Source organism: Colossoma macropomum, unplaced genomic scaffold, assembly GCF_904425465.1.
Source record: "Colossoma macropomum unplaced genomic scaffold, Colossoma_macropomum, whole genome shotgun sequence".
Lineage (NCBI taxonomy): Eukaryota > Metazoa > Chordata > Actinopteri > Characiformes > Serrasalmidae > Colossoma > Colossoma macropomum.
The window spans coordinates 2,509-17,845 of NW_023495821.1; the positions used below are offsets into that span (position 1 = coordinate 2,509).

General features: G+C 38.4%; 1 protein-coding gene across 1 annotated transcript; it reads right to left on the reverse strand.

Moving 5' to 3' along the window:
• Positions 1 to 851: 851 nt before the first annotated feature.
• On the reverse strand, positions 852 to 2,542 carry LOC118803080. The gene is made up of 6 exons (XM_036563585.1): positions 2,481 to 2,542; positions 2,004 to 2,348; positions 1,566 to 1,904; positions 1,361 to 1,462; positions 1,227 to 1,261; positions 852 to 1,089 (listed from the first exon to the last, which is right to left on the reverse strand). The coding sequence occupies exons 1-6, from the start codon at positions 2,518 to 2,520 to the stop codon at positions 970 to 972; spliced, it is 981 nt and encodes a 326-aa protein (XP_036419478.1). The 5' UTR covers positions 2,521 to 2,542; the 3' UTR covers positions 852 to 969.
• Between the last annotated feature and the right edge of the window lie 12,795 nt (positions 2,543 to 15,337).

Sequence of the window (15,337 nt, forward strand, 5' to 3'; positions counted from 1 at the left end):
ACCAATCCCAGCATCTTTTAAATGATAACATATTACATTTATTAGAAAAATCTCTTTTGTCTAAACTGCATTATTCTTTTCGGGCCTTACTGCTGTCAGAAGCCTGAATTTCTGAAATTGACCCAGAGGTACAAGAACAATTTCACTTTTTTATCTGAAACGCTGTTATGAGCCCTGGTACTTATAGATACTAAGCTTAAACTAGTTTACTGTGTCACATTACTGGCCTTACCTTTGTTTAAACTTGCCGAAATATGAAACGGCAATTTGTAGTAGTAGTAATAATAATAATAATAGTAATAATAGTAATAATAATAGACCAGCTGCAAAACAAAAAGATGGAGAAACTGAGATTCTATGTTGAAAATTGTCTTTAAATCACTTTAAATCACTTTGTATTATTTTATTATATTTTAATGAGCAAAATAGCACAATATGTGCACTAATATAGATTACAAAAAGGTATTTACAGTTGATAAAGACATAGAAAATTAAATAACAGTCCTAATATTGATACCTTTGGAAAGCAAATTAAATAATACACAGTAGGTACTGCAGATGCTCTATCTACACTAGCAATATAATGGCTTTTAATTATAAAATAACAGACAAGCAAGAAAACATTGTGATATACAGGAAATCAAATAATCGTTTACATCATTTACAGTGGATCCACAATTAAAATGCTTCTATTTTGTGTTGTTTAAGTTTTTATTACAAATCATGTCATCAGCATAACAATGTGAGTGAAAAGTAAAATCTTTGAAATATTTAAATGAAATTCAGAATTTCTTAGCATTTGCTGTGTGACCCCACAAATCTGTGCCGCCGCCTCTGATCAGTAGCTCAAATCCACTTGAGAGTTGTCTGAACTTCAGCTTCAATGGAACAGATACGTCTGACCATCTACAAAGATTTGAGACAATTAAACAATAAATATTAAAGGTTCAGTTTCCTTGTTTCCTTTGACTATCGTACTTTGACCTGTGAGTAAATGTCCTGACTTTCCTTGACTCTGGACGTTCTGGATGGAGGAGGTTTCTTAGCAAAATTCAGAGCTGCATAATTCAAGGCATCTGTGTTCTCAACCTGACGGAGAACATTCCACAACAACGTATATTAATTTTGTAAGCTGCAAATTAGTGTAGAAATAGTATGACTACACAGTACAACATATGCAGGACAAGGAATGTACATGATAATAAGAAATATTTTTTTCATTTTACCTGATTTGTGTGACTTGGATGATCAGTGAAAGACCCTGAAAAGGGTAAAGTTTGGCTGCTTGTTATAACTGTGGACATTTAATTGAGATTTATGAAACAAAAGCTCTATTACAGCATCAACACTGGTGACCTACCTTTCCGTTGGTTCTTAAGGAGCAGAACAGCCAGAACAACAGTCACAGTAAGAGTTATCACATTGGATGTTGTCAAGGCAATAAAAGTCCAACTGTTATCTTCTAAAATGAGGAATACAGTGTATTAATGATCCTCCTCCACTTCACACAGTGGACGTTCTTTACTGAAAGAAAGCTATACAAATGCAAAGATACAAAGTCTTACCTTTTACACTGAGTTTAGTTCCATTCCCAAACAGTATCTGTCCACATGCAGAGACTGCACAGTAGTAAGTTCCAGCATCAGAGAGGCTGAGGTTTCTCTTGGGGAGTTTGTAGACACAGCTCTGTGTAGGAGAATCAGTCTCAGAGCTCCTCGTACAAGAACTGTCGGTGTCTCCATGAGTGTAAATGATTCCTGGATGAGATTCTTCTGATCCATGTCTGATCCAGTACACACTGTGTTCTCCTGAACAGCTCAGAGGAGCCACTGAACACTGGAGTGTAACCGACTCCCCGCTTTTCACATCTACTTCAGTCAGATTTCGCTTCTTAGACTTTTCATCTTAAAAATCATTTGAAAAAATGAAAGAGAAATGATGCAAAAAGCTCAGATTAACATGCAACTATAAAAATCATCAAGTTAGAAGAAGAGAACTGTTACCTGGGAAAAGCAGAAGGGTCCCAGATCCAAACTCTGTAACGCCTTTCTTTGCTTTCACACAGAAATATGTTCCTGCATCCTCTTCCACAGTTTTAATGATGCTGAGATCAAACTTTTCTTCACCTGCAGTCAGTCTGAAGCGCTGTTTAAATGTTTCAGCAACTCTGATATTTGCATTATTTGCAGATGATCTCACAATAAGCTGAGGCAGTTTTCCAAAACTCTGCTTATGCCAGGCTAAATAGTGTTCACTGCCTTTGACGAAGTCTTGGTCACATTTTATTGTAACATTTTCTCCACATCTCACTGTTTGCACTTGAAGGTCATCAGTCTCAGACGTTTTCACTGAAACAAAATAGATGCATAAATAAACAAATAAACAAATCTAAAAAAACTAAAAGGACAGCCTGAATAACTGTATTATTTGTGTCCTAACAAAAAATAAATTGTATATATTAAATTAAACGAATGACCTACCTGTAACAAAAAGACAGAAAGTTGCAAAGACTGTGATCATTGTTCCTGTCGTGAGAGAGTGATAGTGATGTCTAACTGGTCTGTGGAAAGAGAAACCTCATGTCTGAAGTGACAGGTCATTCTGAAGTTGTGAACTTTTGTGATTGGTTGAATTATTGTGAAGGAAATGGGGAAAGGTCAATTCTATGAGCATGACGTCACATCTGCACCTTAATTTTATTGCTTTGTTAAGGTCATTGATATAGAGACTTCCAGTAGATGGCAGATTAACAAACAAGTATGAATGGTGAAGAAGAAGGATGTGGAGAAGTGAAGGCTCACAGTGAACATTACTTCCTGTACTTAGGGCGTTAATATCTGATGTGCTTGTATGTTCAGTGGCTGAAGTGAGTTTATGGCATTTTTTCAGAATGAGGGTTAAAATTGATGGAAATAACCTCAGTATTTAAAGTGGGAAACTGGTTTTAGATATACTGAGGGGTAGATATCAGGGGCCTCATTTTTATAATGTTGCGTCGAATTCAGAATGAAATTATGCGTGTGCACGAAAAGCAGAAAATGGCATGAGGAGAAGATGATGGTTCTACAACTGTGGATCAAGAACATTGTGGAAGGTGGTCTCAGGGAAAAGGTCTCCAATTCCATTATGTGTGTTCTTCCGCCTCACCCTCCACCTTTTAAGTGTAGAGTGAGTAAGAATTGCATAATTGTATAGTTTTACTTTTGGAGATTTGATGACTCTATGATAAAACCAAATCTTGCAAATATCCAAAAGATATATAGAATAGGTTACAATCAGAATCAGCCTTTATTTCCCAGATATGTTTGCACTTACAAGGAATTTACTTAAAGTTGGACAGTATCTTGGTTACTCAGTAGCACAGTAGTCATTCTACTCCAACAGGGTAGTGCTGTAGTCAAGAGCAAGAGCTGGGCATGTTGAGTTTGAGTCAAGATTAAGACTGAGTCCGAATCAAGACTGAGACCAGGAGTGGCCAAGACTGAGACAAGACAGAAACCAGTATATAGAATATAAAAATAGTAAGAAGAGAGGAGAAAAAAATAGCTTGTGGTTCATAAATATAACATTAAATAATATATAGACTAAAAATATTATTAATTATCATTATATTGTCTTAGTCTAACTTTGCACTGTAGCCTTTACCAGAAAATAATACTAAGGTTATTCTCTGTCTCTTCTTCTCTGAACCACCTAAAGTCAACCGAATATAAACAAAACAACAAATTAGTCACTGGACAAAAAATTACTCACCTTCTGTGTTTAAGGTGGTAGTAACTGCAGGCTTCTGCAGGTTGCGTTCCACGAGGATGATCAGGCTATAAATACCTGTGGGTTGTGCAACGGGATTCATAGATTGAGAAGAGGTGGTACAGTGCATTGAATGTCTCGTTTCGATGTGTTAGCAAGAAGAGTGAATTTGGGCGTGCCTAAGGCTATAGTGTGAAGGAAGTAGCTGAATTTGCAGGTGTATTGAAGCGTACGGTCATACGGATCTACAGGCAGTGGCAAAAATCTCAGTGTACAGGAAATTCTCACCAGAACGCTGGCAGAAAGTGGAAACTGATGGACAGTTTCACAGCCTGTGAATAAGAAATGCTTTGCTTCCAGGCAAGAATACCTTCTAGAAGTCAACGCAGGTCCTTTACAATCAGTTTCTGAAAGAAATTGTTCCTCAGGGAACTGCATGACATGAACATATGGAGCAAAGTGGCACAGAACAGGCCATTGCTCACTTCTGCTCACAAAGTTGCCCAGTTACAGTGGCTGAAGAGACTGGTCAGATGAATCTCGTTTCTGCCTGTGCGTGAATGATGCTAAGTGTCAAGTTCATCATAGACCTCAGGAAGCTTTCAGGGAGGACTGCGTGTAAGGTGTGATTCAAGCTGGAGGAGGTCTGTGATGTTCTGGGGTGTTTTAATTATGTGGAAATTGGTCCTTTTGTTGAGGTCACAGTAAATTTGAACCACAGTGCCTACATTGAGCTGCTGGACAACCAGGTTTTGCCTTTTGCTCATCATCTTACAGAGGAACATAACATCCCTATCCGTGTATTCCAAGATGACAATTTTCACATTCCCAGGGCTGCAAATGTGACTGATTGGGGTGATGAACATTCATTAGCATTCACACATCTGGACTGACCTGCAAAATCTCCAGATTTGAATCCTCTTGAAAATCTGTGGGACTACCTGGAACAATGAGTAAGACACCAGGGAAGGCATCCATGAAATTTGGCTGAACTGCACAATTCTTTGATGCAGGAATGGCTGAACATTGATAATACTGGTTAAAAATATATGCACTCATTTAAGCGCATCTTAGGCCCAATCCCATTTCTTATTTTTACCCATACCACTTGTTTTTGAGTGTCACCTTCCCCCCATGGAACTGAGTTACAGGGGGTAGTTTTTGAAATCTTCCCCTGTAAAACAGGACAACCCTTAAAGAAAAAAGAACATTACTTCATTAACAGGCTACCATCAGTGTTCTGTAGGTGACCCTGCCAGTCTGCACTGATAGCAGAGGAGCAGTAAAGTTCAGCAACCTCACTGCTGGTCTTTAGTTAAATTTAGGGAATCGTGTGCCTTCAATTATTTTTTATCGCCCACCCCTAATTTTTTGGTGATATGAAGCTGAAGTCAGCTGTTCACCAGCTTTTTGTTCAAATTTTCTGTTCCACTCTCCTGTAGCACTCTGTTTGGAGTGAGCCTCTGAAAAACCTCCGTTTGGACAGCCATGTAGCCCCAACACTTCACCCTACCCCTCTATCTCAACAAACATCGGGACACTCTACTCCTAGACGTGAACATGCAAAACAGTGGGCTAAGGGCTAAGTTGTAGGAACAAGGGGTAAAATGGGATTGGGCCTTAGTCAATGCTTAGCAAGTCTCCACACATTTCTGTGACCACAAACCACCACTAATATTGATAATGATGATGAATATTATAATTATAGTGGTATAAATACTTATAAAGACTATTTAATAAACATTTAAGCATTCATTGGAATTAAATAAACTTACATTTAACAGTATAATTGCATGGGACTCTTATTGTGATAACAGTGGAGTTTCTGTTTTTGTGAATGAAGTGCTTGAAATGGAGAGCAGTTAAATCTACTTTTCAGTGGATTCGTTTGATAATTATGTTCATTTCTTAATTCTGACATGTTGTATCTACTGCTGTGTCATGAATGAATCTCACATGGAGGCTTCACAGTTGTCTGGCCTCAAGAACATTTTCCACCTTACCCTGAAGCTGAGGCAAGAGTTTACTGTTGAGGCCAAAACAAGAGTGAGACCACTAGAATTCACGGTTTTAACTTAAATATTATAGTACTACAACGGGGTTAAAGAAGTTTCTACACTTGTTTCGGAATGTTTTGTATGTGTTGTTATATACTTACGCTTTTGTAGGCTTCATATGCAAGTATTTCTGTTGTGTGGCTTTTACATAATGTATGGATTACACTGGATTGCCTTCCTGCTGGATTTGAATATAAATGAAGCCTATCTAAAGTACTATGTTGACGCAGGGCTGTCAATGCAATTAGACAGCATGACCTACTATGTGAGAATCCTGTGTCTCACAGCAAGTGTGCTAAATTCAGCCCAACAATTGAGAGAGATTAAGCCCAGTTCTAGATTACATTTTCCTTTCAGTGTAAAATCTCTATTCCAGTGTTTGCCAACCTTGGTCCTGCAGTGCTTTCCCTGCTTCATTACACCTGTTTCAACTCAGAAAAGGGTCGTTAATGATCTGATTAGTTAGATCAGGGGCTTTACTTGTAGAACCTACTTGAATTTCATGCTAACTGAGTGTACACTTGAATGTATGCACACAAGTGCAACTGATTATTTATAAATCACAAATGGTCGTAGAAATGAGTGCACGGGAAGGAACTTTCCAACTCTGCCCATCTTTTAACTGATTTACAGATAAGTGTTTTCAGCAATAAACGTTCAAAAGGAGCAAAAAGAGTATAGTACAGCATGTTCTACAGACTTGATGCTCACTGGTTTAACAATGAGTTTACTAAAATTGTTTAATTCATTCATTAAAAAAACAGTAACGTAAGTCTACAAAAGTATAGATGTTGTAGTGTTCCGCTACTGGCTCATGCTACTGTGGGAGTGCGGAAACTGTGGCCATGTAAAGTGGCCATGCGTGGAACCTCTTAGGGGGTGCTGCGCCGTGGTAGGAGAGACTTTTATTATAAATAAGTTGTTGTTGTTGTTAGCTTAATGATGTGCACATGTGTTGGTTGTGCTGTTTTATACTGGGCTGTGCGATGTTGCAGTGTTAGTGCTTAACATCGAGAGAAAGTGTATGGCTAGAAGTGACACACCTGCAATCTCAGCCTTTTCAGCTAGCACTGAGCTGTGGTTCTCTCTAGCTGCCTGTTGAATAAAAGAGTGTTGTTTATTAAGTGGCGATGATGTGAAGATGGTGAAGGAAAACTCCGTTGACACTGTCTTACCAGTATAAGATGTTTATTACAAAGTAAAACAGTATCATATCAAGCACTATGAAGTACCTGAGAGAGGATCCGTGCCAATTCTAAAGTGTCTCCTCCAGAACAGAATATTCCAACTGCTTATATACGGTTCTTGTTGTTGAAACAGAAGACAGAACATGTGGTTCTTTTTAAAATGATCTCATCTATTTGGAACTAAGAGAAGAAGGGAGAAAGTGAGAGGCCTACTCCCTATGGGCCTTTGGACCAGGGGGCCCCTTAATTTAAACATTCCAATCCCCTGCAAAACAGAGCACACAGGGTACTTCAAACACTACAATATCAACTTATACTCAACGTTAAGAGTGTTGTTGCCTTCTTTTATAAAGTTACTCTTTTTAAATACACCTCATATTCCCCCCTTCGAGGCTTCAGCAAAGTCTCGAAAAACAAAAAAGTATCACATACATGTTTGCAGTTGTAACAAAATAACAGTTCCTCCTACACATGCTTCCTACAGCATGAGCTTAGCAATGCAACAACTTTCTGGAGTGTGAGAGCGAAAAAACCTGTCAGGCAGCTATCATTCCTGAAATGTCCATCAAACAATCTAGACAGGAAAAATTCTCTCACGGCCCCTCTGCCTTAGGCGACCACATAGAGTACTCCAGACCACTTTAAAAAGGAAAAATCTTGATAAATTGTATAGAGATATGACTTAAGCAAATACATATGGAAACCTCAAAAAATAAAATCAAAACAATGTCCACATTCAGGCTGGTTGACCCATCGGACCTTCCAATGGACCTTTCCCTGCCTAACACCAATATCCCTAAGCACCCGAAAAAAGAAAAAAACATCTGAGGTCCCAATGTATTTACCCCATAACAGAAAACATCAGTCTTCAAGCAATTTAAAACCAAAGAGAGTGTTATAAATTTAAGTACTACTCATGCAATAAACAACTCAAACACTCAATCCAAGTAGTATGTCTTACTAAGATTATCACTACCTTATAAAGGTCCTCTATCAATATCACACATTACAATATAATATAACAAAATCTAATACTATGCAAATATATATATATATATGTAGACATAAAAATATATCACACTGCAGCTCTTAAGCAGCGTCGACTTTCAGTGTAGTGTCGATGATGTGTTGACTCTTGGGCATTGTATCACAGTGTCCTTATTCATAGTCCTTCAGTCCAGTCTTATTGTCCATGCACATCGGGGTCCCTGAAGATCCAACCACCCTTACAGTGGTCTTCCCCCAACATCGTTCTTGAAGGAAAGAAAAGAAAACCACCAACCAGTATCTTTTGCAAAAAACAACAGATGAATCAAATTGAAACATCACATATGAATTAACACCTTATAAGTTAATGTGAAACTCACAGTATCATACTTTCACATTATTCCAAGTTATAAATCACCTTTTTCATTTCCCCCTGCTATCATCCCACTCTATAGTAAGAGACTACTAAATACTCAAAATAGTAACAGAAATAAATGTTAAGACATTAATAAGAATAGATATTTAAAATGGATATTTCTCCATCAGTTCGCCTTCTATCACCACTTCCTCATCATCGTCTGTGTCAGTCCTATGTAGTAATGGCATCTGAACTTGATCTCCAGGCATCACAACGCCAACCCATCTCGATATCATAGCCTTTGCAAAGGTCAACAACAATGTACAGAAACAGAACATCACACTCAATGATCTAAGAACTGCTACCATAATCTGAACCAACACTGCTCCCAATGGTCCTAATTTCTCCTGCAACCAAGCATTCGCAGACCATCCAGCTCCTTCTGATGGGTCAAAAACCCCCCTCAGATGCTTCAATGCATCTATGATACTAGTCACATTATCAGAACTATCAGGAATCAAAGTATAACAGGCATCACCAGTTAAGTTCAAAGCCACACATAGGCCCCCTTGTTTGGCCAAAAGATAATCAAGAGCCATGTCATGTTTCAGCAACGTCGGTCTGTGACTCTTTTGAGTATTTGACAAGTATTCAAAACCTCTTATAGTCTCATTTGCAAAACCCTGTAGGGTGTAGGTAATATTATCAATGTGATCTGCCAAAAATGTCAGACCATACCATGGAAATAGTCCTATACCCCACCTCTCTCCTAGACTTATCCTCCAATGGTAGGACTCCAGATTATGAAATTGTACTAGTTCCCTTTTCTTCCTACTTCCAGAAATAGCATCAGATTGAACCTCATCAGAAACTTTTCCCTTCTGGACAGTAAAAACCTCATATGGAAGCTTCAATGTTGCCATGTAACAGCATCCTATCCACCCATACGGTAGAAATATATATGCCTTATCACCACAAACCCCACAGATTTCACTTCCAATGCATCAGGGATCGCTGTTATCATATTTTCATACTGATTGTCATGCATCCCTATGGCTCAGAGGTTTCCCTGGACTCCATCTCCCAGAATCCTCTGGGAGATCACATGACTCCTGACCCTCCACCATGCTCCTATCACAGGTCTCTTTCTCCTGAGTACTGATCTGTTACACCTGTGACCTCTCACCAGCTTCAGTATAAAGCCTGGGCTTTTAGAACAGTTCAGTGCGAGGTATTGTTTCTTTCTATTTTTCCAGTTTTGACTATTCATCTGTATTTTGATTCACCCGTTTTTGCCTGACCCCTTTTGGATGGTGTTTGCCTGTTGTTATGTTTGTGTTTCTTTACTTGCTGCCCTTTCTGGATTTGACCTGTGCCTGTTTCCTGACAACAATTTTGTTTGATGATTCAAACAGTAAAGCCTCCTCGGTCTCTCTATCCGCGAGCGTGTAAGTGGTTCTGTCATGTTACACTGATCAAGTAAATTCACATATGGTAACTCTCCCAACCAAGAACAATTATGTTTAGGCCTAAACAGATGCACTGACAGAGCCATCACCTTATCCTCTGCTAATTGCTGCTGATATAACAGCCACTATAATGCACAAGATTGACATTTAGCACTTAATGGTTCTGGTACCTCTCTAAAATTGAAGGCCATGTGCCTGGTGTTGGAACTTTCAACACACATGGACAATTCCGCTTCCTAACCGATCTTACAGAATGAGTTAACTGCTGGAATCATAAGTTCCTACCTGCCCTTGGGTCTGCGATTTGTAACCCCTAGAAATCAAATCCATATGCCTTCCACTTAGTTTCTCTCTTCTGTAATACACGATACTGGTCAGTCATGTCTTCTGGTGTCCAGTCAAGGTCAAAAAACTCCTCTTCCATGTCTAAAATAGTCCTCTGAGCTGTCACAGATGAATCTGCATCATGCTCTTCCACCATCCGTTCTCTAGGTTTAAAAATCTCATTACTACTATTCACACTAAGCTCTATCTTTAACATAGGTTTCTGGGTTGTATTTACTCCTTCTTTAAAGTTCAGAAATGTCATACCAGGTGTCTGTGTTACATTTACAACTTTCCTAGGCGACAGAGATGTCGTCACTGTTTTATTAGCAAAGGTTGCCCTTGGCCCAACCTCACTTGTAATATTTCCAGAAGTAACAAAAGGAGAAATTGGCGCCTTCCCTGTAGTAGCATTCATCCCCTTCAAAGTTGTAGCTAAAGTAATAGCCTAATCGATGTAATATTCACCCTTGGAGTGGTTGCTGTGGTGAATCGTTCCCGAACTCTTTTAGTAACCATGAAAACTCCCAGAAGAACTCAAATCTTCTATCACAACTACTACCTTACAAGTTATATAACCCTCTCTCCACACATTTTCTTCTGGCTCTCTTGAGCCTTCAACATCTCCTCTCTTCTTTACCTTCAACAACTTACTCCTGTGTAATCTTTCTCCTAACTTCCCCCTTGCAACATGAGCTGACCCCTTTGCCTCCTAAATCATCAGACCTCACTCCGTGTCAGCACTGGCCTGCTGCTTCCTCTCTCTTCTCTCTCTCTCTCTCTCTCTCTCTCTCTCTCTACACACATACACCTTTCTCTCTTTTTCTCTCTTCTTGTCTCTCTCTCCTTCTCTCATCATTTTCTTTTTCTCCCTCTTTCTGTTATTCTTCTCTTTTCTGTTTCTTCTTCTATTTTTTTTTTATTTCTCCCTCTTTCTCTTCTCCAATTCTCACACACCCCATAGGTGGATAAACGAAGAAACAAATCAGAATTAAGTATCAAATGAACCCACTAGCTATTTTTAACCACACAATAAGCAATCCAATATGATTTACACCCTTTATCTACCAACACACAAATGTTTTTCTCCTTTAAACACCAAATTATCATCAATAAAGAAATTTCAGTTTATTTCACTCTGATAACACCTTACATACTCGTTCAATTTTTCTTTACCCATACACACAAACATCCTCACTGATCTCTCCACTCCTCTCCAAAATTATAAACGTCCTTCTTGGGGGCTCATGAATGTTGTAAATTAATTTATAAAAGTCCTCTTATTCTTTCTGAGGCTCATAAATCTTAACTTTATCTTAAATCTTAAATCCAAAAATGTCCCCCAAGAAAGCTCATGATGTTAATCAAAATCAAAGAAACGCCCTCTCATAGAGGTTCATATACTTTTACACATTATCATTTATACATTCCTAAAGCCAGTCACACAGCTGGAGCACAGCCAAGACAAGCAACGCACACACACACACACGCGCACATGCACACGCGCACACGGAGAAGCCAGCTCCGCACACGCACAGTAAGGGGGGGGCCAGTCCCCCTCACACAAAAAACACACAGCGAGCTCAAAGACACCGAAGACAAAGAACAACATTCATCCTATAGCATGCTTTTTCCTGCCGCTCCTTTTCCTCTTTTTCTTCTAAATTTATGCTGCCCTTATGAGGTGTGAATATTCACTAAAAAGCTGCTTCAGACACAGTTCGTCAACTAGTGTTCGAGTGGGAACTTTACAATTGAATTTTCCATTCCACACCTCCAGTTCCTTAGAACTGACCCAAAATTCACCTAGTGATTTTCCAGGATTTTAGGCCCGTCTAAAACCGCCCCCCAGAGGGCTTTAGTCCAAATCTGCGGCTCCTTTTCTCCTTTAACTCATATCATCTCTATTCTCTTTAACTTCTCTTATTTCTCTTTAACTCTTCTCTTCCCTATTTTCTTTAACTTCTCTTATTCTCGCCTCTTTTTTCCCATTAATCCAATTTCCCCAGGGCCCTGGGCTGTTACTTTTCACTTTTGTCCCTTTTTATTTTCTAACCTGATCTGACTATTTCTCTAAGCCAACTTTCACGCAGTGACTAATATACACATGTCTTACCATTAAGAAGATAGGGGCCCAACCTTCATTAATCTCGCATGGTGTTATTTAGCTCACCTTATCGTTACTAATTAGGCTATTCCACACTTTTCCATCAGCTTCCCTTTTCTGTATTATACTCCCCCTTTTTATTGCAGCGTACACAACACAATAAACCCCAATTTAGAACGGAGAAGCACATCAGCACAGCATGGCTCACACACACATGATTCTTTATGGTGCAACTAGACAGCAAACACCCAACAGCCTCAACGAAAAAACCGGCGCTCATCTGAATAGCCGGTCTGGTGCGGGAGGAAGTGCGCTAAGGCTGTCGGCGACGCAGCCAGCCACAACACGTCCGAAGTTCGTGACGCCAATGAAGTACCTGAGAGAGGATCCATGCCAATTCTAAAGTGTCTCCACCAGAACAGAATGTTCCAACTGCTTATATACGGTTCTTGTTGTTGAAACAGAAGACAGAACATGTGGTTCTTTTTAAAATGATCTCATCTATTTGGAACTAAGAGAAGAAGGGAGAAAGTGAGAGGCCTACTCCCTATGGGCCTTTGGACCAGGGGGCCCCTTAATTTAAACATTCCAATCCCCTGCAAAACAGAGCACACAGGGTACTTCAAACACTACAATATCACCTTATACTCAACGTTAAGAGTGTTGTTGCCTTCTTTTATAAAGTTACTCTTTTTAAATACACCTCAATAGCATCCACATTAAAAGCGCAGTGTTTATATAAACACTTTAGTAAAATTACTGAGGAAGAGGATGGCCTCATGAGCCACTCATCAGAATGTATTAAATCAGCCCAGGCTTGAAAGGTGAAAGGTGGTTCTCCGCAGTGCTGCTTCTGCTAGGTCCTCAAAAAGGACCAACACACTAGCTTATTAACCTGTTCTTAATGAATGAATGAATGAATGAATCATTAATTAATTAATAGTATTTGCCATACAGCTTATTTGCAGTAGCCCTGTTTGCCTGTATTCTGTTTGACAAAAAAGACTAATCTGTGTAAATCAAGTTTTATCTAAATGATTCTAATTTTGCATGATTTGTAATAGAAATATTTTACTTATTATGTCTAACAGAAGCACATGTTGAGACTTTTTAATCTTTCATGAGAGTGCATTGCCCACCACTGTACACTGTCTCCTTCAGCAGAGCCATGTGATATGAAGTATCTGATCGTAAAATGTGTTAATGTGTTTTTTTTATTATGAATTACTAACCGATGTAGCGTATTCCAACTCTCCTACTGAATACACTACACTGTGTGCAGTCTCTAAAATTTGTTGGATTATATTATCTATTATTACGAACAGAAACAGGCATCCTCAGAGGATACCACAGAATGAGGGCACTGAGTGGTGTCCTTCGTGTTTGCTTTGATCTGCAGCGGTGTGAACCAATTTGCATATCAAACTGCAAATATTAGTTATGTTGTTCAAGGTTTGGGCTGGCTCCATAGTAAATGTAATGTTAATGCTACGGCGTATGGAGAAATTTTAGGCAGTTATTTGCTCCCAGCTTTGTGGCAACAGGAAGGAAGGAAGGTCCATTTCCTGTTTCACCATAACTGGACACAAAGTGAGCTCCATAAACACACAGAACTCCAGTGGTCTCCAGTGGTCCAGTGGTAAATGGGCACAAATTTCCACAGACACACTCCAAAATCTCAAAATTCTCAAAATGGATTTTATTTTGTTCTATGGTTTCAATTTAAAGTAATTGTGGATTTTCATTTGACTTCACAAATGAACAAAATATAGAATTTGGCAAGGGTTGCCCAAACTTTTATACATATCAGTGAGTAATGGTGATCTGTGATAAGTCATTTTCATTTGTTTTCTGAAGTTCTCATGATATTTATGTCATAGTCATGACAAAACTAACATTGTTTCATTGAGATAACACTTTTTTTCTTATGATAATGGCACAAATATCTTGAGATCTCAAGAAAACGTTTTTTGTTGTAATAATTATATAATTAACTCAAGACTCAAAAGAAACAAATGAAACTAATTAGTTATCATGGAAAAACAGAGTAAAAAACATGCAAATCCATGGATCTTTAGGGCTTCCATACATCAGGCTATAGGCCTAATTTTTAAGGTAATAGACTTAGTATAAGGAGACTAACGATGTTCAGTTGTGCAGAAACTTGGCTTTGTTATTCAAAAATATCTTGGGGAAATTAAAAGGTTTTTGTGTTGGGTAAGTAATGAAGACTACCTTTTCAGAAAAGGCATAATGAGCTAATACTAGAGTTAACTGGTACAGTATTTGGATGCTCTTGAGGACTTCTTGTCTTCTACACTAGATTTTTGTTCTCATATGATGTGCCAACATGTTAGTTTGCCAGAGAAATATATTTTTGTTGTTTCTAGCTTACAGTCTAAGCTGGAACCAACAAACAGATTGTTAGTACTTTTTGTAGTACGACTTCAGTAGTTAGCCTAGTTCCAGCCAGACCACCTCCTCAATCATGAATGTGCCCTTGTGTTTTTGAATTGGAGACGTATCAGCTTTATCAGTTACTGGGTATCATAGTTCAACTGCTTGAACAAAAAGCACTTCCCATTCCTCCATTTGTGGTGGGCTTATCTGCATCATATTTATCTAGTGGTAGAGTTGAAAAGCTCTTTTAACCAATCCCAGCATCTTTTAAATGATAACGCATTACATTTTTTTAGAAACATCTCTTTTGTCTAAACTGCCTTATTCTTTTTGGACCTTACTGCTGTCAGAAGCCTGACTTTCTGAAGTTGACCCAGAGGCACAAGAACAATTTCACTTTAAATTCTAATGATTTTTTTTTATCTGAAAAGCTGTTATGAGCAGCCCTGGTACTTATATATACTAAAGTTAGCTTACTGTGTCACATTACTAAGAAAATAGCAGTTGTTGTACACCATGAAAGCTAATTCCTTTATTTGTTTTTCTTCTTACATACTAAAGTGTAAAGAGAATCTGACAAACTATCCATAGACACACACACACACATTTGTCTAAACTTGCTGAAATATTATTAATATTTTATATTATATTAATAATATTTTAACAAATTAATGACAATAATAATAATAATAATAATA

Bases quoted from the DNA above. Each gene is read 5' to 3' on its own strand.
- LOC118803080 (XM_036563585.1), bottom strand. From the start codon at position 2,520: ATGATCACAGTCTTTGCAACTTTCTGTCTTTTTGTTACAG. The intron at 1,905-2,003 runs GTAACAGTTCTC...ATGATTTTTAAG, and splicing joins GACCCTTCTGCTTTTCCCAG to ATGAAAAGTCTAAGAAGCGA. The intron at 1,090-1,226 runs GTAAAATGAAAA...GTTCTCCGTCAG, and splicing joins ATCCAAGTCACACAAATCAG to GTTGAGAACACAGATGCCTT.